At 37.6% G+C, this 26,654-nt stretch overlaps 1 protein-coding gene across 3 annotated transcripts in view; it reads right to left on the bottom strand.

The window, feature by feature from the left end:
* PDGFC (platelet derived growth factor C) overlaps nt 1–26,654 on the bottom strand; it is a 210,330-nt gene that overhangs the window by 79,567 nt on the left and 104,109 nt on the right. For 2 of the 3 annotated variants that reach the window (XM_082611653.1, XM_082611654.1), the window contains exons 2-3: nt 23,714–23,774; nt 11,757–11,952 (exon numbers count right to left, since the gene is read on the bottom strand). In XM_082611653.1, coding sequence (XP_082467779.1) covers nt 11,757–11,860 — 104 coding nt within the window. In that variant the 5' untranslated portion in view covers nt 11,861–11,952; nt 23,714–23,774. The remainder of the gene's footprint in view (nt 1–11,756; nt 11,953–23,713; nt 23,775–26,654) is intronic. The other variant, XM_082611652.1, reaches the window with a different exon arrangement.

Below are 26,654 nucleotides of genomic sequence, written 5' to 3'. Positions count from 1 at the left end.
TATATATAACTGAGTCATTTGGCTATACAGCAGAAACTAACACAACATTGTAAACCAACTATACTTCAATGAAATTACAAAACAAAAAGAAACTTTTCCAAAAATTTTTGCAGGAAGAGTTCCTGTCTCCTTCGAAGATGGCAAGTGCTAAAATCTTGGCACCTGCCTGGTTTCCTCTGCGATTTTATGAAGACAAATTGATTGAGAGTGAAGTCCACCACAAGAAAGCAAGTCTATGGAAGCAGAGAAAGAGGCAGAGTCGGTGGCATCATTCAAAACCCGGATGAAGCCCATCCTTGAAATGTTCAGGGACAGATCCGAATATTTCCTTTTTCAGTTGGTTACTTGAAGCTAAAAGGATCTTAAAGTTACTCTTTCTTGCGTGAATCCCACTATCTTTCAACCAAAGCCATTACCTATTAGGGACATCTCTTCTGTCCTGGCACACCTGTAGCAGAATTGCAGTAGTATCCCCAGACTCTATGCAATACTGGTTTGTATTGTGGTTCTTCTCAGGGCCCACGGAGGCCTGGCTTAACCCATGGAGAAGTGAGGAAGGCCATCTCTTTTCTATAACAAAGGGGCCATTTAACATTCTAAGCAATTCCCTGGTTTGTCTTTAATATAAATATTTCTATTGTCGGCAATGTTGAAATTGGTCGTTTTCTTCCTCCCCAAATTTGTGCCCTGGGGCAAAGGGGAACATAGCTTTGAAATACAAAGCATTGATCCCACTGTAGAGGTTCTTTCTTTTTTTAAAAAAATTTTATTGGAATACAATTGATTTACAATGTCATGTTAGTTTCAGATGTACAATGAAGTGAGTCAATTATAGATATACATATTATCTACTCTTTTTTAGATTCTCTTCCCATATACGTTCTTGCAGAGTATTGAGTAGAGTTCCCTGTGCTCACTAGTTATCTATTTTATATATAGCAGTGTGTATCTGTCAATCCCAATCTCCCAATTTATCCCTCCCCCGCTTCCCCCGGCAACTATACATCTGTTCTCTGTGAGTCTGTTTCTGTTTTGTAGATAAGGTCATCTGCACCATTTGTTTTAAATTCCACACATAAGTGACATCATATGGTATCTGTCCTTCTTTGCGCTCACGTGCATGGGCACACCGCCCCTCACCGGCCCCTCCACTCACACGGAGCTTTAACAAGGAAGGAGGAGAATGGAAGAGAGGAAGAGGCTATCTGTTATTAGATCAGGCAGAAAATAATTGGCCAAGGGTAGGTCTGAGAAAATCTCTAATGGAAGAGTTTTGTGTCTGAAAATAACACAATTCCTTCAACTATGTACCTTTAAATTCTTCTCCAATCCATTTTGCATGGCTTCTGGCAGTATTTTCTTGGTAAACTATAGACTGGTCCATGTTCCCTTCTGCAAGGAAACCCTCAGCTTCTGAGAGCAGAAGAAGGGAGACCAAATCCATCACTGGGGGTTCACAGTTGGACCCTGCCCACCGGGACAGCCTCACCTCGAGGGTATCACGTGCTCCAGGGGAAATCATCGTTCACACATTCTTCCCCTTTAACCCACCTATCTTTTTATGTTAGCTAGCTCTTACTGAATACCTGATAGGTGCTTGTCAGTACTGACGTCTCACCTATTCTTCAAGGCGGAACACGATTTGTGTCTCCATCCTTCTGAATCATCACTCATCACTTCCCAGTTGTGACAGGTGCTGGAGGAGACCCTACCTTTGCCCTCATGGCCTCCTCCTGTGCTCCCTCCCCTTCTGCCCTAAAACACCGGTGACCTGTGTAGGCAACCAGCCTGCATATGCCTAGCACAGACAGGCCCTTCAGGAAGGTCTCGGGGATGGATAATAAATGCCCCAAGCCCACCTGAGCCCCCTACCCCTTGCCAGTGGTGGAGGTGGATGCCAAGCAAGTGGCCATGCTGTCACCTGTGACAGCAGGCACAACTCCTCTGGTCTCACAGCAAGGCTCCCACAGGGCACCTTCAAAAGGCACTGAGCTTTCTGTCTCACCTAAGCTTTTTTTGCCGTCCTGAACAGGACTGGAATGCTGAGTGAGAGGCCCACACCCAGCTACATGATCTGAGCCCCAGTTCTTCAGACTCAGGCTGGGGCTTCATGGGATGCCTTTGGACCTTCCAGGGATAAAATTTAAGATCACTTATGCCAAATAGTGTCTAATGCCGCCTTGTCCTTCCCTTCACTATTTTAAGGGGCTCACGAAAACATTTTGCTTGAAAAATAAATTCTTAGGATGAACTTATGGGTCTCCAAGGTCATTAGCAGCTCAATAATACTGTCTTTTTTTCAGTTGTATGGCAATAAAACTAAGAAATATCTTTATTCCTTTCCACAAAACAACTTTTTCCTTAAAATTGTATCTCCTAGAGCTTGCACTCTAGTTGTAAAAGTGATATAAGAAATATATCCTAGGCTTGAAAGTTACATCTACTAGAGGGAAACACAGAAAATGAGTATTTGAGTTTCTGAGGTCTGCGTGGGAGGGTTAATTTGTGCACCCCATGTCTCCACAATAAATTAATAACAATTATTTATAGGCTGTTGCTGGTAAGATACGCAGTTACAGTCTGAATTAGAAAATGGTCAACAAAGCAATCTAAACACAATCAGTTACAGTCATAACTGTACTCTCTACTTACCGTCTTCTGGGACCTGTGGCCTTTCTATTTTAATTGTCTGTTTACTTGTCTGCTTCTGACCAGACTCTGAGTTACTTGAGGGCAGAGACGACTCCTCTTCACCACTGTCTCCCCGTACCCCCATGGGGCTCAGCAAGTGCCCACTGGACTTACAGTAAATACACGAGCAAAAACCAAGGCCATGTTAATTCTATGATAAACAGCAGGAAGGGAGGACAATGTCCAAAAGATTTTCTTCATTTGGAAGAAAAACTAACAATTTTGATCATCTTCAATTCCAAGTATTAAAAAATGTGTTTCTTTCGCCTAGCAGATTTAGCATTTGTATCATCCAACGTTTTCCACGCTGGACCAAAGACAGCATTTCCTCCAAAAGAAACTCAGCTGTTTCGGTGAAAAAGAGGCACTATTTTATTTTTTTTAAATTGAAGTAGAGTTGATTTACAATGTTGTGTTAATTTATGCTGCACAGCAAAGTGATTCAGTTATACAGAAGCACTACTGAACAGCCCATTCTGTTCCACACACTGTCATTTATGGTCTTTCTCTTTGTAAAATATAATATATAATAAGTAAATTTATTTATGTCAGAGAGGAGCAAACAAACAAACAAACAAAAAAATGAAGACTTTTCCATTAAAAAGTGCCCTCTTAAGGACACCATATGTCACACACATAAGAGCCACACGTGCACAGAGAACATTGAAAAACAAGACATATTTTGGCCCTTTTTACACTAATGTGTGTACACACACACACACACACACACACACACACTCCATCCTTCCATTCCTGTCCCACACCAATACCCTCCACCACATTGCCTGCACATCTTCTCAGGCTGGAAAAGCAACAAAACCGAACTCGCCTCTGACTTGTTTTGCTCTTTGTAATAATGTCAACCTCACAGCATAAAAACACAACTCCCTCTGTCTGTTTCTTTATAAAAGATGATTTGAGAAGCCAGCAAGGCCACGGGGGTAAAAGTCAGACATCTCACTTGAGTCTGCCCTCTTTTGAGGACGCCGCTAAAACAGTGAATCACATTTTCTGGACTCTTCTATGTTTCAGACTTGAGAAAATATTGACACTGGGGCAGCTTAAATTCCGAAGATGCATTTTATCGGGGACACATCTGTATTTAAGTTCTCCAGCCTTGTCATGGAAAAGAGTCCATCTGGCCATTTTTAAAAATCAACTTTAAACTTGAACTTGAGAACACTAAGTCTTGTTAGAAGGAACCTGGTTTTGCTTGAAACAGTGTAGCTTCCAGCCACATGGTGGACAAAATTAGGCAGAGAAACCCCTCTTGGTACGTTACAACAAAAATTGCTGAATAAACGAGTAAAAGAAAACCTTTGTTTTTCATGCAATACTGAACTGTCAGGAAAATAAGAGAATTCTCTGGAGGATAGACAAGAAAAGGAACCAATATTCCAGTGAGGTGACTATGCTCTGGGCCCTGCGGGCATCTGCTGAGCCTCCACGTGCAAGGGCGGGCTGGGGATGGACGGTTAATGGGCCACAGGTGGTCCAGGAGCTGCGTGGGGCTGCATCCTAGCTCCATCCTTCCCTTTCTACCCTGCGGCCCACACACGTCACTTGTGAAATGTACCCCTTGATGGGATACGTCAACAATTAACCGGACGACTAACTTCTCAACAGCCATAGACAGTGGATGGAGTCTTCACATAATTGAGAAAAACATAAACACACAACTGAAAATCCTATATCCCGTCTGAACAACTTCCAAGAATGAAGATGAACTAGAGAAATGTTCAAATAAATAAGACCTGAGTATTTACTATCCACAGGCTTTCACTTAAGAGACTTTTAAAGACTATACTGAAAGAAGTAAAATGATCCTACCCCCAAAATTCTGAAGTGCAAGAAGAAATCGTTAGCATCAAAAGTAAGCCTGTAGGGACGGCTAAAGAAACATCGATCATACAAAACAATAACGACACATGTTTCACTTGTGAAGGTAAAGAATACAAAACTAAAATCCTCAGAAACTCACACCTATCAGGAATGGGAGCAACTGTGGTGAGAACCAAGCCGGCTTGGACAAGAAGGATGAAACCACCCAGTTATGTGGTTATAGTAACAGAACATGACTATTTTACTGTCTTCATTATTTTCCCAGGCAAATACCTTTACTGTTAATTACAGGAACTTCCTCCAAAGAACCATTAACTCCTTCAACAAAGCATCAGCCGTTTACTATCTAGCACTGCGGAACCCATGCCTGAAAATTCCTGCCTTGTTTCCACGAGTTCTGAACTATCATGTCCTAATTCATACCCAACCCTTAGTCCAGTCTCAGACTGAAGATCCATTTTAAACCAAACTTCAAATCCTCAACGAAGTCTGGTTTTGCCTTTCCTCCCCAGACGCTGCTCGAGCTGCCAAGGTGGCCATCCCTGTCACCATGGTGAGCAATAAACTCAGCTCTGTCTTATCAGCTCGGTGAGCTGAGAGCTGGGATTCAGCATTCCAGGGAAGTTCAAAGGTTCTCAGGTAATTTTCTATTTGGAGAAGGTGAGTAAACATGAACGAGCTTTCTATATGGAGTCCCATATACATTTCTAAGGTAGCCATTTAAACACAGAACTTGATGTACACTTTCTAAATTAGTAGAAAAGAAAAATAGGATGAGAAGACAAACTGAATGCATGCAAAAATGGAAAGGAAGAGATAGAAAAATGAGTAGAAATGGAATGTACAAAAGAAATAGTAGCAGGCTTCCCTGGTGGCGCAGTGGTTAAGAATCCGCCTGCCAATGCAGGGGACACGGGTTCGAGCCCTGGTCCGGGAAGATCCCACATGCTGCGGAGCAACTAAGCCCGTGCGCCACAGCTACTGAGCCTGCGCTCTAGAGCCCACAAGCCACAACTACCGAGCCTGTGTTATAGAGCCCATGTGCCACAACTACTGAGCCCATGTGCCACAGCTACTGAAGCCCATACGCCTAGAGCCCGTGCTCCACAACAAGAGAAGCCACGGCAATGAGAAGCCCGCGCACCGCAATGAAGAGTAGCTCCCACTCACTGCAATGAGAGAAAGGCCACGTGCAGCAATGAAGACCCAGTGCAGCCAAAAATAAATAAATTAATTTAAAAAGAAAATAAAAAAGAAATAGTAGCACTGAACCTAAAAAAGGCATAATCAGAACCAATGTGCTAAATTAAGTTCCTAAGTATAACATGAAGATTTTTAACTGAATTTTTCTTTTTAATGTTACTCATGTTCCTCTCACAAGGGATAACACACACACACACACACACACACCCCTAAGGACACAGGAAAGCTCAAAGTAAAAAAATGGAAAGAATGCCAGGCAAATAACCAGCCCAATTACCTGGCACATCTATATCAATATTAGGCACAATATACTTTGAAGTCAAAACAAAACATTAATAAAGACTAAACAAGATCAGGTCCCTGAGCCTGCCTGCACCAACTGGGACAATTTAAAAACATATAAAAACAAAAGTGGACCGTCCTACAAGATGAAACTGACAAATATGTGTATACTATATTAGGAGTATTTGACACGTATCTCTCAGGACTTGTTACATCAAGAAGAAAACAAAATCAGGGAAGACCCTGATGTTGTGACCAGCACAGCTACAAAACTTGCCATGATGTACATACATGCAGTGCTGCACCCATAACTGAAGGAGAGCACATCTGGAAACTTAAAAAACTTGAAGCAAGTGAAGCCAAGTATTAAATTTTGAACAATCACAGACAAACGGGCCATATTCTTTATCCAAAATACAACTAATTTAGAAATCTATAATAAAAAATGCATTTAAAAAACCTTATGCATTTAACATAGAAAATGAACAATATGCTTCTATATGACCCGTGTGGCTTAAAAGAAGAAAACAATCCATGTTATAAAAATCACCAAATGAACAAAAATAAAAATACCACATTATCAAAATTGGCAAGATGCATTGAACACTGGATTGAGAAAGCAAGTTCGTGTCATGGAAATGCAATAAATGAGCAGGGGACTTCCCTGGTGGCACAGTGGTTAAGAATCTGCCTGCTAATGCAGGGGATACGGGTTTGAGCCCTGGTCCGGGAAGATCCCACATGCCGCGGAGCAGCTAAGCCTGTGCGCCACAACTACTGAGCATGCACTCTAGAGCCCATGAGCCACAACTGCTGAGCCCATGTGCCACAACTGCTGAGCCTGTGCTCTAGAGTCCGTGGGCCACAGCTGCTGGGCCTGCGGCAGGAGAGGCCACTGCGGTGAGGGACCCTCGCGCTGAGGTGGGGAGTGGCCCCCCCGCTCACTGCAGCTGGGGAGCACCTACATGCAATTGTGAAGGCCCAATGCAGCCATAAATAAATATATAAATAAATAAATTTTATTAATAAATAAATAGATGTTCAAATAAATAAAAAAATGAGCAGTATGAGCAGTCTGAGGTAGTCATTGCATAGAGAACATTCTGGCCAGCATCTTTCAGCAGGACTTAATTATGAAGACACACTCAGAAATGAAATTGAGAGACATTCCACAGAACAAACGGGCTGGATAGTTCACAAATATCAGTGTCATGAAAGCGAAGAAAAGGCAAGAAAAGAGTTACAATAACCAACTTCAATCAATGATTGATTACAGAATCAAAACATAACAAGAAAAAAAAGTAAATAATGAAGTGATAACATATTGGGATCATGAGAAACATTGGAAAATGAACTCTATATAATAGTTTCATGTTAATGTTACATTTCTTACAGGTGATACTGGTTTTCAAAACACAAAGGAAATATCCTAGCTCTTAGGTGATACATAGTGAGGTATAAAGTGTCATTATCTCTGTAACTTATTTTTAAAAGCCAAATTAAATGAATACAAAAATGTCTCCCAAAGGGGGAAAAGTCCTCTTAGAAATGTAAAGAAACAAAACAAAACAAAACAAAGTACTTCAAATATTATAAGAAAATCTTCATCAATCATCATATTCAATATCGATGTGTTAACAGCAAACCTTGTACTTCCAGTGGCCAAAGATGAAACGATTTCAACAACAAAGTAAACAACAATAGCACTGAGTTATAACACAGGGCATAAAATAAATCTCCGTGAGTCTATACTGATACAAATGATTGAAGAAATAAAGGAAGGAAGGAAGGAGGGAAGGAATGAAGGAAGGAGGGAAGGAAGGAAAGAAAGAAGGAAGGAAGGAAGAAAAGAGGGAAGAAAAGGCACAAATTTTCTTTACTGAAGAATTCCCAATAATATACGTATATATTCCCCCCTCTAGGAGGTGTAACTTAATCACTATCTCCTAGAGCGTGGACTCGACTTAGTCACGTACCTCCAAATAATATAGCATATGAAAGGGAAATGTATTTCCTCAGCAGAGGAGCAGCCCACCTGACCTGAGTGATTACTGTTAACACCATCAGTGATGATGGTGGTTGGTAGTATGTACCCTCTGCCACCATATGAGGGGAAGAGCAGCTCACCTATTTGGAACACTTCCCCCAAACCAATAACCTCAGTGTAATCATGAGGAAACATCTGAAGAACCTAAACTGAGGCCTCTTCTACAAATTACCTGACCACTACTCTTCAAAACTGTCAAGGCCATGAAAGATCAAAAAGAGAAACTCACAGATGGGAGGAGACTAAGGAGGCTTGAGGACTAAATGCAAGGCTCATCCTGGAAAGGATCCTGAACCAGAAAAAGCACATGGAGTGACCGCACTGCTGACATCTGAGTAAAGCCTGTAGTTCAGTGAGTGGCATTGTATGAATGCTGGAGTCTTAGTTACGCAAATAGGTGGTGGTGATGGAAGACATAACATGGGAGGAACCTGGGAATATGGAAACTGTACCATCTTTGCAACATTCTGTAAATCTAAAGTTATTCCAAAGTTTCAACTTTATTTTTTTTTAAAGAAGCAAACTCTAAATTCAGGAAGCCAGAGACACCTCCTCATGCAATCCACAACTTAATAAGAAATAGAAAAGAGTAAAAAGGACTGATTGGAAGAAAGAAGTCTTTTTCATGAACCATATCTTTTTTTGCACAAATTCAAAATAATTGCCAGACAATTATTAAAATAAAGAGCTTAGCGAGTTTGCTAGATATAAGATCGATACTAAAAAATTGATTGCCTTTCTATATACTAGCAATATACAATTAGAAATGTAATTTTCAAAAAGGGATTTTAGTAAGAGACCATAGAAAGAAATCTAAATAATGATGCATCACATCTTTATAAAGAATAGTTTAAAATTGTACAGACAATAAAGAAGACCCAAATAATCGGAGAAGCATAAAGTTCGCAAGTACAGGAAGGTCATTACAATAAGGATGTCAATTCTTCTCAGAATGATCTATACATGCAATGCTATTTCAATAAAAAATCACAACAGGAGTTTTCAAGGAACTTGGTAACCTATTTCTAAAAACATATATTGAAAAGTAAAATGGTGAGGATGCTCGAAAAGGAGAGGAAAACAAGGCAACTTCCCTACCACACAGCTTCTGTAATGCTACAGTAATTGAGACAGGGTCAATTTGGTACACAGGGGGGCACAGTAAACCCAAGGAACAGAACAGAGAACCGAGAAACTGGCCAGATCAGATACAAAAATCTGACCTGTAAGTTAGCCGGCTTTGTGCATCATTGGAAGAAAGTGTGACTATTCAATAAATGATGTCAGGACTCTATGGGATACCCTAGTGAAAAACCTCACATCGATAGATAAATTGCAGATGAATCAAGGACTTAAATGTGGAAACCAAAGTTTAAATAGCCAAAGATCCCAGTAAAAACTGGGCAAAAGACATAAGCAGGCATTTCGCGGCAAAGGATATCTGAGTAGCCAATAACAATATGAAAATTTTCAAGCTCACTGCTAATAAGAAGAAACAAATAGGAATTAACATTAAGGTACAATTCTACCCTTAACCTAATACCCAGAATTAAAAGAATGCCAAATCAAAAGGTTGGGGAGAATGCAGAAAATCAAAATTTTGTATATTGTTGGTAGAACTGTAAATTGGTCACTTTTAAGAATAAATTAACTCTACCTCATGAAGTTGAAAATATTAATTTCTTAAGACAGCAACACCATTCTCAGCTATAGATTCAAAGAAAGTTTTCTTGCACTTTGGACAAGGAGAGTTGGAAATAAGCCAGACATTCATCAAAGCGGAAAAGACAAGAAAGGTTGCCTATTTATACAATGGAGTACGGTCCGTCACAGAAAGCAATGGATCCAAGCTCTCTGCATCCACATGAACTCGAAAAACATCATACTGCCTCAAGTCACAGGAGTAAGCACGTAGTATTATCCCACTGATATATACTTCAAAAGAGGCAAAACATAATTTTTACAGGCTAGTTCACAGGGAGATGTGTACATGTGGTAAAATTACAGAGAAAATCGGGAGGTTGAGGAAAAACAGAAAAAACTTAAGACAATGATTATATGTGCAGGAATAATAGGAAGGTAAATCAAGGAAGCACAAAAAGAAGGGCTTTCAGAACTATTGGAAGAGTCACTTTTCTCGAGTCTCATATGGTGAGTGAAGTTGAGCCACAGAATGCTATGGTAGGCATTATGGATAATGGTTTGTCTTCTGTGATCTAACTAATCACATGCATCACACACACACGCGTGCACACACGCATGCACACAGGACGCTGCCTGTCCCGTCACACGTCCAGCCAGGCGTGCAGGTGTCACGTGGCCCTGCTGGCACTGACCTGTGGGAACAGAACTCCTGTCACTGCCACTGCTGTCACTGATCCTTTGTCTCGGACCCGGGAGCCTCCTGTCTGCAATCAGCATCCATGAAACTGTGGTAGGTTAACTTGCTACTTTGCAAGGAGGGCCAAACCTTAAACCCTCTGCAGTTTTTACAACATTATGTAATCCTCCATATGAAAAGAAGGCAAGAGGTGTAGAACAGCATGGTGAAAAACCATCTCTACGAGGGTTAGAAAAATGGATTTTAGTACGTGTTGAGTTATAAAACATGAATGAGACCTAAGGCAGCTACTTTACTTGTCGGGCTGGTTTGCTTATCTATAAAATGAAGGGTTGAATAACACCATCTCCAAAAATAGCTAGAATAACTGATCCTTCTCAAAGCCTAAAATTAGAGATGGAAGGGAAAAAATAACCCGAAACACATAGCCACAGAAAGAAGAACTTGGAAAAAAAATGTAACTATACATAAATGTTAAAGATACAAATTGTGATGACAGCAAGTATAAAGTTTATCTTATCTGTATTGAAATATTTATCTGTAATATACCACAAAGAGAAAATTCTCTTTTAACTTGTATATCAAAGGGAAAATAAAGAACCCCACAAAGAAGCTCAAGTAAAATATTTTCATGATATACAAATGCCATTGAAGTGAAAAATCTTCCATGAGACCACCCAACCTTGACAAGTATATTCACATAGGATTTAAAGACTAATATTTGTATGACATACGGTAGGTGGTCTTTTGCGTGGTTGAAATACTCCAGCTGACTTTGGTTCATGAAAGCTTCTAGGAGAATTATGATAAATTTCTACCTGGCCAACTATAATGTTAGCCTAAATGTCTAACTCTGCTTTCAGAACTGTATTTCTTCCTTGTAATGAAATATTCAAATTTCTTAGTTCTGGGTGTATGTATGTATCTATTTGTGTAGCTATGGATACTGGATACTATGGATAATATGTATGCATGGACACTGCTCTTTCTTTTTATAGCTTACTATTTATCTTATTGATTTGGCTATAAGGAAGCACAAAGGTAAAAGTTTTGGAACTAGTGGTAACTCTGGCACAACCTACATTCCTTTACTTGGCTTTTTATTCTCTATTCCTTATTTTATAAATTGTTTTACTCTATATGTAATGTTTTATTTTTTACCATATATTACCTCAAATTACTTTCAGATGTAGATAGAAACAGAGCTTAAATAAGGTTGTAAATTTCTTGGATCATCAGAAAAACATAAGAGAACAAAAGATGCCATTTAAAATCACAGCCTCAAAATGAAGCAACTTGAAAGACTGTAACAGTTGTTACACTGTTGGAATTTCAAGTATGATCACTTACTTGCATATGTCATCTTCTGGGTCTTCAAGCCCAAATCTCTCATCAAATGTGAGCTGTATCCATACATTTTCCTCTACTGCTACTAATCTCCATACCAAGACCATATTTCTTGGATAAGTATGAGGAAACCTCGGGCTGTGAATACTTCCATTAGTAGACACAGTAATAATTCTCTCATGCTGGGGATCTTGTACTCCTGAAAGTAAAAACATAAGCATAGACACACACTTAGAACAGACATTTCAAAAATTATAGGTTTCAAAATAACTTCTGAAAAAAAGGTAACCAATATAAGCCCAAAGTTTCCCATGAACTGTAATTACTAAATGATGTCAACCCTTAAATGACGTCGAAAAATGAAATGAGGTCAAAGCAATGGTATCAATTTCTTGTTGTAAGGAAACTAACAGCAGTCTATGAAGATATGAAATTATAAGAAATGTTGCAGGACTTCTCAGTGTCTTTAAAAGGCTAACATGAATTTTAAATTTCTAAGCGGAGAATACAGTATAAAATAGCTTCCAAGTTTATTAGGCATGGCAACATTTTACACGGTGAAATGCCAAAATACATTGTTATTAATATCTTTTTCTTTTGCTTAGATTGTTGGGGGGAGAGATGAGGGGACGGGCAAATTCAGACAATTTGTTGAGACAAAAGTGTTCTTTTTTTTATTGAAGGATAGTTGACTTACAGTGTTTCAGGTGTACAGCAACATGATTCATTTATATATAGATTTTTTTTCAGATTCTTTTCCATTATAGGTCATTACAAGATATTGAATATAGTTTCCTGTGCTATACAGTAGGTCCCAGTTGTTTATCTATTTTACACACAGTAGTGTAGAGACAAAAGTGTTCTTATATCCACCCAACTGAGAGTTCATAATGAGAGGAAACAAATAATTGGTATTTGGAAAAGGAGCAGCTGTTTACCTACACAAAGAAAATCTAAGAAGTAAGACAGTTACACTTTTTCAGGCCATGAAAATCCAATCCATTAAGTTTGCTAAATCCCAGCTTAAAAAAGAAAACTTTTAAAGACTCTTTTATTCAATTTCTAAAACAATTTAAAAGTCCTAAACTGCACCTTGAACACATGAAGTAATGTGCATAACACCTGACACGTTTTTTGTTCAACTTTGATATACTCATAACATCAGGACAACAATATTACACTGTACCAATACCTCATTAGTTTTCATGATTTAGAGATTTGCTTCATAAGACTGAACTTTGTATTTGCAGTATTACACAGAGAGAAGAATATCATTACTTTATAAGCACGATTTTTCTTTTATTTGCCCATTTCCCAACGTCCAATCTCAATATATGCATAGTTACTTTCAGAAATATGAAAAAAAATTCTCATTTTATTGACTTCTTTTAGGTACATCCCATCAAACTGTGCAATATAGAGTTGTCTAAGGCCTATTAAATCATTGACATTTTATACTAAACTACATTTTTCTTCTCTCTTTTTTTTTCTTTCTATTATGGTTTTCTGCCTTTTCCTCTTCAATTCTTTCACTCCTATACCCTACTTCCCTTTTTTTAATTGAAACATAATTGATTTACAGTATTGTGTTAGCTTCAGGTGTACAGAAAAGTGATTCAGTGATACATACATATGTATCTATTTTTTTCAGATTCTTTTCCATTATAGGTCATTACAAGACACTGAGTACAGTTCCCTGTGCTCTACAGTGGGTCCTTGTTGGTTATCTGTTTTATCGACAGTAGTGTGGATCTGTGAATTCCTTTTTGACCAATGGACTACTTCGTGCCAAGTTTGCCTGCTAAGTATTTCAACTCCACGTGCTCTCTCCATGAGTTTACACCAATGACCTTGCTTCCCGCTCTGGAAGGCAGACTCTGAGGCTACCCCCAATGTCCCTCATGCGTCAGGAGTCCCTGCCTTGAGTGGGTGGAAGCTGTGACAAGGATGGGGTATTACTCCCATGATCAGGTCAGTTAACTCTGAGTTAATCAAAAGTTAGATTATAGGAGAAGCCTAACCTAATAGGGTGAACACTTAACAGAAGCTGGCCCTTCTTGATCTTAGAAATTCCAAGTGTGAAAGAGACTCAATGGGGAGAATTCTGTGTGGTGGCCTTGGAAGGGGAGCAGGTTGTGTGCTCAGGATGTGGGTGGCTGAGAGGTACCAAGAAAGAGGGGGTTTTATCCTGAAACCTCAAGAGACCTCAATGAATCGGAGGCAGACTCTTCACCAGCCTCCAGAAAGGAATCGAATCTCGCTCATACCTTGATTTTAGTCTTGTAAAAACTTGGAGCAAAAGCCCAGTCTCCCAGGCCTGGATTTCTGAGCTCCAGAGCTGAGAGCAAACAGGGTGTTTAAAACTGCGGGTTCGTGGTGATTTCTTACCTAACAGTAGACAATTAATATACCTTCTGTTGTGCACAAAGCTATTTGATTTGCAAGTATGTCTTTTTGCCCTTCGTTCTTCAACGGCACTTAGAGTAATTGTAGCAACTTTTCATTTACTATTTATGTGACGCAAAATACATATCTCACACTGATAAAATGCAACTTAAGAATATGCTCTAAGAAACTTCTTGAATTCAAAAACAATGTTAAGGGTTATTTATTAGTGAGAATATGGTTAGGGTTAAAGAATACCTGTTTTATTGTTAAAACACCCCAAATAATTTTAACAAGGTGTAGTTATGGTTCTTAAAGCAGCTTTTTCATTCTCTTAAACTCAGCTGTTTCAACAATGAGTCTGTTAAGTATGATTTTATATTGTCCAAGACAAGATAAAGACAAACATAATTTCCTTTGAATATATACAGTTCATATAATGGGGAATATCATCATATTAGTAAATATGCCTTAAGTGCCATAGGATGTTTAAATTAAATAATTATTATTTATAATTATAACTTGTGCAAAAGCATGTTCCCTCTTATTGGGGGCTAATGTTTGATATGGCCATTGGTTATATTAACATATATCAATAATCAATACCTCTCCTGTGCACATAATTTAGCACCAGTATATCTCATAAGGACACAGAAGGATCTATAAAGTTAGATGAATTCGCCTCTATACTGACAATTTTTTAAAGAAAATGATCATAATCTACTATTAAAATTAAGTTAATATATTGTCTGCTTTCAAAGATTTCTTTTAAAAATGAGATATTTCCCCATTATCTAAATTTTAATACAATAGCCTACATATTTCAGAGGTATTTTAGAGCAGTAGCTCATATCAAGAGTCCTTCTCATTTTGGCAGCTAATATTTTTTAATGAATTATTTTTTTCCAATCAAATTTATTAAAATATATTATTTGCCCCATTCTGTCTCAAAAAAGAAAAAAAAAAGAGTGCCTTATATCATCCACAGCACTGTTTACAAATATAACAGTGTTTACGCTTTCATATATGTAAACTACATGGTTACTAAAAGACCTGAATTCTATTTTTATATCTTCAGTCAAAAAAAGCTCATGGCTAAAACGTATATACTTAGATTGTGTTTACATCTTTATTTTTTCCTTTATAGTTCACAATTCCATTAAACTATAATTAAGCATAATTTAAAGGATGAAAATCTAGGCCTTATTTGTGGTAAAAGAATTGTAAATTTCCTTTTAAGTTAAATTGCTGCTCCCCCAAAATCATCTCAGAACGCAGTGAGGTTTGCCACCAAATACATATGGTTTGCACATGACTGTCAACGTTACATGTAGATCTCAAACAACGAGGCCTATAATCCAAAAGAAAAAAAAAAAAAGAAGCAACAAAGAGTAGGATCTACCAAAATAAGACTTCGCGTTCATAGTTCAGTTGCTTAACAAATCATCTTTCCAAACACAGAACTTTACTAGGATTTTAGGGATGAGACAAGTACCTATTTTGTGACTACTTTATTGAACGTTTGCTTTTCCTAAACAATGGACAGTACACTCAAAGAAAGTACCAAAGAAATGAAACAAATGTTTGTCAGCAATCATTAACGTATTTACAACATGCTCCTTGCAATGCATCCTCAACAAGAATAAGTCTTGTTCGTCCAGGTGAGGCAGGATTAAAAGTGAAAATATATATATAAACACTAAATTTTAAAAATTAAAATTAACACCATCATTTCATATTATCCTTCCCAACCCTCCTTGAGGTCAGAGTATTGAAAACTAACATAAAATAACAATAGAAAATGAAAAGAAGGGAGATTAATAATGTGAAGACTCTAAAATTGTTGACTATATATGTTCACATACAATTCAGTTATGAAGAATCATTACACATCTGTGTGTATTCAATAAGTTAACAGTAAAACCAAAGCAACTTCATAATATTTGCCATGCATTTCAGACTGTTAGCCCCTTTAAAAGTATATTTATTGGGCTTCCCTGGTGGCACAGTGGTTGAGAGTCCGCCTGCCGATGCAGGGAACACGGGTTCGTGCCCCGGTCCAGGAAGATCCCACATGCCGCGGAGCGGCTGGGCCCGTGAGCCATGGCCACTAAGCCTGCGCGTCCGGAGCCTGTGCTCTGCAACGGGAGAGCCCACAACAGTGAGAGGCCCATGTACCGCAAAAAAAAAAAAAGTATATTTATTAAGAACGAAAGAGGGAAGGAGTAAGAGAATCATGAAAAGCAATAAAAAAAAATTAATGCTTGAAAAGCTCTCTTATTTAAAAAGATAACATCAAAAAAGAAGTTTTGTAGGGACTTCCCTGGTGGACCAGTGGGCAAGACTCTGCACTCCCAATGCAGGGGGCCTAGGTTCCATCCCTGGCCAGGGAACTAGATCCCACATGCATGCCGCAACTAAGACCCGGAGCACCAAAATAAATACATAAATAAACATGAAAAAAAAAAAAAAACTCTGTGGACAAGATATAATTCCTAAAGAAAGAGAAACCATCCATGTCCTTCTCCATGTTAATGCTTTAAGTTGGCAATAGCAGAAAAGACCTGGAGGACTAAGAATGAGGTAAAATGAAAGGCCTCCAGTTTTGGTTTAGCTTTAAGTTCTGAAGAATTCCAGTTCCTGTTCACATAGGGAGGGCGTAGGGATGTGTCCCCATAAACTGGTAGATTTCACAGGTGTCTTATGAGATCTTTGATGCATTTACTTCCAAATATATGTTATCTTCAAATTGTGTTAGAAAAGGTATTTCTGTAATAGTCAGGTGCACCTATTTCTAAATCCTTCCTTGATGCATACACATACTCACTGGTCTTATTTGGGCTTTGGTCTGCTCACTATTTTCTTTTTTTTTGCCTGTGATAATCCTTCTTTATCTTAATCTTGCTAGTTTTTTATATGGCTATGTCCATTTTCAGTCTCATTAAATCTTAATTAGCAAATTTCACTTTTAACAAAAGTTAGTTAAAATTATTTAACATATATATACATGCACACACACACACACACACACACATATATATATATATATATATATATATATATATATATGTATTTGTTGCTAGTTTCACTGGATCCATAAATTGGCACTTTTTGCCTAGAAAATCCAGAGTAATCTCACCTAATCTTACTTGATTCTGTAGAGAGAACGTATACTTGAACTCCACAGCACAAACAAATCTCTCTCCATAAATTCCAAACTATATAGAAGTACCTTGTTTTCATGCTTAATATTTTAAATTCAGACTAAACACAAAAGTACAATAATACTTAATACAATAAAACGAAAAAAACTGAGACTCAAGTTTTTGTTTTCTTATTGGCTCCATCTACTGTTTCCCATACTTTAAAACAACAGCAAAATAAAACAAAAACAATCAAAAAAAGTTAGTGTTGTCTACCTCAAACTGTTTACAAATTGCAAAAAAAAAATGTTCACTAAGGAAAAATAAAAGAAGAGATTGCTATATTAAGTAAGCCACAAAGAAAAATGCAATTATTTAAAATATGCCTAATTGAAGTTCTTGAATTTCTTCCAAAAGATAATCATTTTATTCCTCAAGGGAATGAATAGTCAAAAATCATATATTGAGAACCTATTATGTTTCATGTGCTGTACCAAGGGCTTGGGACATCAGAACAAGACAAAGCCTTGTCCTCTTAATGTGACAACTTCTAGGACTGTAATTTAGTATCATTCCTAGACTAGGTATTCTAGTAAATACATATTCAATTATCAAAACCCACTTCAGATGTCACCTTTTATGGAATGTAATCCTTAATTCCCTTTGTACATTCCTTTAGGGCTGCATTTTTTAAACTTTATTTTATTGAAGTATAGTTGATTTACAACATTGTGTTAATTTCTGCTGTGCAGCAAAGTGATTCAGTTATACATATATATACATTCTTTTTTATATTCTTTTCCGTTATGGTTTAACTCCAGGAGATTGGAGATAGTTCCCTGTGCTATACAGTAGGACCCTGTGGTTTATCCTTCCTATATAATAGTTTTCATCTGCTAATCCCAAACTCCCAGTCCATCCCTCTCCCACCCCCTCTCCCTTGGCAACCACAAGTCTGTTCTCTATGTAGGATGACATACTTTAATCATCACATGTGGGCTGACATTTCTTTCTTTTCTGCCACACGCTGAACTTCTAGTGAGGTAGAAAATCTTCTAGGCAAAACTGATTTTGAAGTCTGTAACCAGTATCTAGCTCTGTGCCTGGCACATGGCACCACATAGTACATATTGTTAGTATAAAGAAACTTGATATCTTGGAACTTGGCAATAAAACAGTTTCAACACTCCATCCTTCATTCATAAGTTTCCAGAGACTATACATATGAGAATAAGAAGCTTTTACAATGTACATTCCTCCCCAATTAAAGTCCCTTAATTCATATTTACTCGAAGTTCATCTATTATAACCTACATATATATTTCAGCTGAAGGTGACAGATTACTCATTACTGAGATTTGCCATTTTCTTAACATACTAACTCATTTTAAAATAAAACGTGTTTTATAATTTTATCACACTGAGAATGCCACAATTGTTGTCATTATTTTATCTTAACTCTGAACTATGAATCAGTTGATAATAAAAATCTGTTATTTTGTGACTTCTCTGGTGGTGCAGTGGTTAAGAATCTTCTAGCCAATGCAGGGGACGTGGGTTCGAGCCCTGGTCTGGGAAGATCCCACGTGCCGTGGAGCAACTAAGCCTGTGCACTGCAACTACTGAGCCTGCGCTCTAGAGCCCGCGAGCCACGCCAAAGACCCAATGCAGCCAAAAATAGAGTAATGAATTAATTTTAAAAAATCTGTTATTTTAGGCAAGACACTTGATATCAGGGTTTATTTTTTTATAAACTAGAGATAATTAGAGACTGTTTTAAATTTCATATGAAACGATGCTCATATAAACTAACCATCTTGATAATTACAAATCAGTATGTATGTGAAGGAGAAACTTTGTCCATCATATTTGGCCTAATTCAAACACAGTGAGAAAGAAAATTTATTATCAGGTATCCAGTTTTTCTGATGTTAGTAAATAGAAGATTGCTATGGAAGATAATGCAAAATTGGTCAATATGTATAAAGAATCCAATTTCACAAAGATCAAACTGATGAAGCAAGAAGCAGTAATTTTTCAGCAGTGATACAAATTTCTGATTCCCTTCTACAGGTTGATTTAAGAAGGAGGAAAGAGGATAACTTTGTAGAAATTATGCCATTTCTTTGACTTGGCACTATCTTTAAAAAGAGGTTTGAATTATTTTGTATCTAAAAAGAAGTAAAAGAATTCACCCATAAGCTTCCTACCTACCTATGAACAATGGTAAGAAACGAGGGCCCATGTTCAGAAGTTCATAGCAAAACTTCCAAATGCAATGAGGGAAAGTTTATACATGAGCATCCTCATAGCATCCCTCCCCCTTCCCACCAGCACTGTGAAGCAGCCCTGGTTGACTCTACCCAGAAATATGCCTGGAAAATCAACATGAGTCCATTTCCCTCATTGCATGGATGGCTCTAAGGGGCCAGAGTGAATCCAATGGCTTTTTTTTTTCCCCCTCAACAGTTGGGGATTAGACCATGTTGGGTGCAGAAATAAGGTCCAGAGCTGCTGTAGCCAATAAGCTGTCATATTAGAATCCAGTCTGATGGAAAAGTCAATGCACAGAAGTAGACAGAGACACACAGCAGTACAGCAAAGTGGAGCCAGATCCCAGCTCAAACCACAGAGTGAATTCAGCCCAGCTCTGGGCTTCTCGGGTACATGACTAAACAAATCACTCTTACTATTATTCAAGTTAGAGTTAAGATTTTTACGCATGTGACCAAAATCAAAATGGGCCGTGGTTCAGGACCATTATCCTGGCGTGATTATTACTGGTGTTCCCTGTTCATGCTTGAAAATATCTGGATTAATGTTACAAAGGACATGGCAAGTAAGATCCATAAAGTTCTTCTGCTGTTGAGGCACGAGATATAGAAATGGTAATGATTTGACAGCATGTTATTTTAGCCTTAAGGTAGTGATAAAAATAACCTACTTGGGTTTTATACAATGGGGTATGACATAACATTTTCAGTGAAGGCTCAATTATGGGAGACACACTGGCAATAATCTTCTTACCTCTTATGCTGCAGGATAAATTGCCAAGTATATAAACACAGAATCTCCTTAAAGCCTTTACTGCACACCAATTAGTAACGAATATAATTGTATACACACACATTACACACACCATTACACAGAAACATGTTTGAGCAATGCTATTAGTTTTTATTCTGCATTAAATTGTACATTATTTTACATACCACAAGGTGGCTAAAACCAGAATATAGAACAGAGACAAATGAGGAATAGAAGAAACATTCACTTTAAAGATTCACTATTGATTTCATTTTTTCAATATTTAATTGACTCTCCTGTTGAATTAAAACTATTGTTCAGTGTAGAATTCATATTAAATTATTAAATTATTCATATTAAATTATTATTCATATTAAATACCAGGAGTTCTGAAATATTTTAAGCAGCGAAATGTATTTATGTGAAATATTATGACACACGATTAAGTGCAAATTCATATTACTTAACCTCTAAACAAACAAATATGCTTATTTAAGAAAAGATATGCCCAATAAAGAACCTAATCCATTTGGAGACTCAGGATCTGTCAGTGTATTGTATCTGCACTGGATGTATAATTTACAACATTCAGATGGAATTTACCAGCAATTTCAAATGTGGAAAGCAGTGACCGATTTCTTTGTGAACACACAATGTCTAGACACAGTAGTGACATTTTGATGGGAAGATGTTTAAAATGCATCAAGGAAAATAATAATGAAACAGTAATCAGTACAAACTTACTAATTAAATAAGGCCATTCGTATATGACTTAAGTGAATTTTTAAAGTATGCTTAAAATTCTCTCTTATGTTAAACTCTGAATTAGGCAAAATAAATGATTTTTAAGAAACAATAAAATAGGAACCTGTTTCAGCCTTAATATATTCAACCATCATCAGTGTTGAAAGATGAGACTTGGTTGCTTCCTACTTATATTTATCATTAAAGATGAATGCGTATAATTTATAGGTAATAAGCCTATGAGTTTCTTATGAATAACATCTAAAGACAGGAAAAATAATAAATTTGGTCACTTCTATACAAATCGTGTCCTCCCACCTTATGTTTTAAATGTTATTAATTAAACACTCTCAATAATGGAGAGGGTTTGGGTTTGCATCTCTTTCCATAAGCAACATTTGAGATTTGCAAGTTACATCTGCAGCAGGATCTTTGGTTTCAGTAGTAATTCCACATCAAGATAGCAGGAATAAGTGAGGAGCAGTTACACTGGCCATGATTGCCCTTCACAGGCCACGTTTAAGCCGACTTATGCTCATGAACATTCTAACCATTCTGCCCTGCTAGAAAACATCACCTCCCTACCCCACCCTCCAAAACCAACAACTGTCCTCAATCATCAAGTGATGTTAGAATGTGTATAAAACACAACTGTGAGACTTTTAAAAGAAGTGGAAGTCGCAAATTAATAATATCAATAAACACATAATTTTGGTGGGGAAATAGATTACTTAAATTTTATTTCTCAAAGCAAAGGCATTTTTTATAATGACCAGGAGATACCAAATCATGCCAAGCTATTTCAGCTCAGCTTATGTTATTTTATCATCTAGTTGGGCTATTATAAGGGAGAAAATAAGCACAAACATGAAGGTGTCGAATAATTGGCCTGAATATAACCGCTAGCAGAATTCTTCAACAACAGCTAGTTTTATGACAATACTTTTAAAATCAAACCAAAGATCCAGAGTCGAGCAGTCTAAAAAGAGGAGCTGAAACACAGGATGGGACAGAGTCAAGAAGACACCTATTTTGAACTTTGAACACAATTTCAAAGCAGGAACTGAACTGAACTTTACAGAGTCCACTGGAAGTTTCATGTGTGAGGAGGGATGATTCTCTGACACTCCTTATCACTGGTTCCTTCAACATTATTCAAAAATACCTACTCCCTTAGCTTCTGATCTCAGGGAAGATTCTGAGGATACGTCTGTCAGATTGGACGGTGTCAGATGCCACAAGAAGATTAAGAATCCTTCTGCATGGTATTTGCACTGTTTACGTGAGTGTAATCCCCAGCCAGCAAATGGACCAGCTGCATTTGTGACCTCCCAGCAAGGGAACAGACCTGTCTCAACAGAGCATTTCCTTGAAAATTCTTGCCCATGAAATCTGATTTTGAGGCTGAAAACTCTCCACCCATGTTTCCTATAAATCCATCCATTCCTCTTCTGAAAGAAATTGAACATTGTACAAAGACATGGAACAAAGTTATGGAAATACATGCCCAGAGAGTGAGGGGACGCAGGAGAAAACTGGCAGGAGAAAAAGTACAAATTGTACTTAGTTTAATTACAGCAACTGTAGTAATACTGATTGTCTTGACATGTGGCTATCTATCACTCTTAGTTTCCAGTAGAGATCAGGCTTTTTAAAGAAAGATATCCATAACAGAAGCCTGAAGAACAGCTCTACTGATCACTTAAAACACATGATTTAGGGGCCTCCCTGGTGGCGCAGTGGTTGAGAGTCCGCCTGCCGATGCAGGGGACACGGGTTCGTGCCCCGGTCCGGGAAGATCCCACATGCCGTGGAGCGGCTGGGCCCGTGAGCCGTGGCCGCTGAGCCTGCACGTTCGGAGCCTGTGCTCCGCAACGGAAGAGGCCACAGCAGTGAGAGGCCCGCGTACCGCAAAAAAAAAAAAAACAAAAAAAAAACAAAACACACATGATTTAAATTTACAGAGATCTATTCCTGCACAGCCACACAAACCGTCAAAATATTTATTTGATAGCAGTCATCATACTTTCAAATTTGATTGCAATGTTGTAATCCTGTTAAAAGTCATCCAGAACAAAAGATTTATGATGGGGAAGCAACATACCAAGAAAAAAGCCCCTGATATAAAAAAATGTATTAAGACTTTTACTCAGGAATTAACAAGGACCTTTTATTCAGTAAGTTCTGCGAAAGAAAGTTAAGTATCAGTGAAGGATGGAAAAAATACTCTAAGAAACACCAGAATAATCAATTACACTTTGAGAAACATCCTGCTACTCTCTCTACACCATAACAGCCAAAACAATAAGCCAGGGGACGTTACCTTGAACATATCAGAGAATACACAATTGAGAACAGAGATGTTTCAGTAAGCATGCTGCAGTTTGCAGATTATTAGGAATATGAAAACAAGCCCTGAAGCACTGGCACAACTGGCCAGACATTTAGAAGTACAAGGATGTGAGGACTCCCACTATGAAAAGAAAACAGTCAAGTCTACACTTGCTCATGTCGAAGAATCAGGTAAGAATGTGATCCAACCTAAAGAAACTCTCTGCTTTAATAGGGTTCATTGTATAAACCTTAATCACGTGAGATTATGTCAAGCGTGTATAAGAAAAGTTTAAAATGGAGAGTAAATAAAATATATGTTTTGCTTACCTTTTAAATGTTCTTTCTCCTCTTTTCTATGCCAGTCCAGATGCTTGGGGATAGTTCCTCCCTGCCAGTAGATGGAGATAGTAAAATTGAGTCTTTTGGTGACCTCAAATCCTAATCTAGGGGGTTCAGAATCTTCAGTTTCAGATTTTGGAAGTAAAAATAGTTTGAATGATTGAGAAGACACACACAGCTTGTAATAAGTGTAATCTGAGTCAGTCAAATGAACTTGTATTCATGGTCATTCATAACAATCTATAAGGGAGAGGTCTTGGCTGGCATAGAAAAAAATTAAAGAAAGAGCATTATTTTGTAGGATATATTCCCTTGATGCTTCATTCTTCCCAGATCTTGCGCATTTACTCAACTAGTATTTATTAAGCAGCTACTCAAAATTTCAGGTTACAGACCCGATGTTTCCATATACATTATCTCTTTAATATTTTTAACAACCCTGTGAAGTAGTAATAACTATCCCCTAATATCTTGTCCCAGAAACTGTGTTTTTGAAAGTTCCAAATGGTGAGCTGACTTGCTTGCCAAGGTTCTGTGGTCCACACGATGCTTAGTTAATGGCTTCTCAGATTTAGGCAGAATTAAGTTTCTCCTTCCTACTGATAAAGGGACCTTGAATCTACCACTTATCCTCTTCACAAGTAAAATCTAGGTTTCAATATTCTTCATTGTCCGGTTGTGCCTCGATTTCAACATAACATATTCTGGGAAACTAGGGCATTACACAACCACTTAAACAAGAGTAATACCAAATTTGTTTGAGAATGACTGACTAAAATAAAATAAAACCACTCTCTGTATACAAGTCACTATAGTCTTCCTGCCTAAATGAATACACTAATGTTTATATACCTCTTTCTAGTTCTTATAAATGATGTTCAGATTACAAAATGTTTTCTCATACACAGGTTTCTTCTGGCTACCTCAACAGCCTGAAAGACTAAATGTATTATGCAAACTTTATTATTGTAAAAATAGAGTTGGTCATCACAGTAAGTTGGCCATATAATTTCTTGTCCAAACCAACACATTTTTAAGCCTGAAAGAGGGCAGTATTATTTACTGTGTCAGGACCACAGATATAAACCAGGACGGTCCCCAGACAACCTGGGCACATGGTTACCCTAATGACAAATGACAGCATTAACCTTCAATCCAGGTCTTTTGTGTCTAAATCAGGAAATCTTTCACCCTGAACATTTGTGTGATGAATTCTTAAGTGTATGATTTCCTCTTAGCATCTTTAGTCAACTCAGCACACCAAGTAGAACTTTTTGTTTTCATAAACTTGGTAATATCTATTACTTTCACAATACTTTATTTCAAGGTAAGTTAAAACAACAAAACAGCAAAAATCACAATCCTAATAACTTTCTCTGTTTAACTACTTTTTAACGGGTTATTTGTGAAGTCTTTCTAATACTACCAAGGAATCGGGAGACATTTTTACCAATTATTGCTGATTTGCTGGATTCTGGTTCCATTCCAGTGCTTGGACCAATTAGTTTGACATTAATTCTACCTCTAACTATAAACAGCTTCCAGAGTTTGGTACTCCTTAACAAATGATATATTCCTTATTAATTGGGAGAAGATAAAATATCATTTAAAAGGTACTTTAGTCCATCGACTGATGAATGGATAAAGAAGATATGGCACATATATACAATGGAATATTACTCAGCCATATAAAGAAATGACGTTGAGTTATTTGAAGTGAGGTGGATGGACCTAGAGTCTGTCATACAGAGTGAAGTAAGTCAGAAAGGGAAAAACAAATACTGTATGCTAACATGTATATATGGAATCTAAAAAAAAAATAGTTATGAAGTACCTAAGGACAGGACGGTAATAAAGACGCATACCTACGAGAGAATGGAGTTGAGGACAAGGGGAGGGGGAAGGGTAAGCTTGGACAAAGTGAGAGAGTGGCACGGACATATATACACTACCAAATGTAAAATAGATAGCTAGTGGGAAGCAGCCACATAACACAGGGAGATTAGCTCGGTGCTTTGTGACCACCTAGAGGGGTTAGATAGGAGGGTGAGAGGGAGACCCAAGAGGGAAGAGATATGGGGATATATGTATATGTATAGCTGATTCACTTTGTTATAAAGCAGAAACTAACACACCATTGTAAAGCAATTATACTCCAATAAAGATGTTAAAAAAAAAAGATAGTGCTTGGACTGGTTTAAAAGTTTAGCTCTTAATTCTCGTAATTTTTCACTCAGGGAAATGGACAGTGTAGTTTACTATGGACCCAAAAATAAAATAAAATTTAAGTCAAAATATAAAAATAAAAATAAATAAATGACAAATGACAGCATTAACCTTCAGTCCAGGTCTTTTGGGTCTAAATCAGGAAATCCTTCACCCTGAACATCTGTGTGATGAATTCTTAAGTGTATGTTTTCCTTTAATTAGGGTTAAAAACTATAGAAAAATGAAGCTATACTAAAAGTAAAAACTGCTTACCTTTCACAGTGAGTGCTGTCTCACGTATATGATCATTTACTTACTTGATTATTTAATTTTTAAAGTATCTGTGTGTAATTTCATTAACAAACTCCAAAAGATCATGGATTTTGTTTAGGTTTTTGTTTTGCTTTGTTTTCATTGTTTGTTTTTTTTCCTAAGGTATCCCCCCACCAAAATAACATAGCACCTCACCCAAAACAGACACTTAATAAATATGTGTTGACTGGCTGAGCTGTCAGGGAAGGCCCATGTTGCAGCTGCAAACACATTTACAAAGGAAGTTCAGCAGTTAAAAAGGATGGAATGTGGGCAGACTCCTGGCATATTGCTGCTTTCTGAAGATCTCTGGCCTTAAGAAGAATCAACCAAAACCCCTCACATTATATGCAATGACACCAGCAATCTACTGCCACGCCATCAAAGCTGTTTCTATGGAATTGAGTTA

This window comes from Mesoplodon mirus, assembly GCF_964341445.2.
Source record: "Mesoplodon mirus genome assembly, chromosome: 2".
In the NCBI taxonomy this organism is placed as follows: Eukaryota; Metazoa; Chordata; class Mammalia; order Artiodactyla; family Ziphiidae; genus Mesoplodon; species Mesoplodon mirus.
The sequence above is the reverse complement of the archived record's forward strand: the minus strand, read 5'-3'. Positions and strand labels throughout refer to the sequence as shown.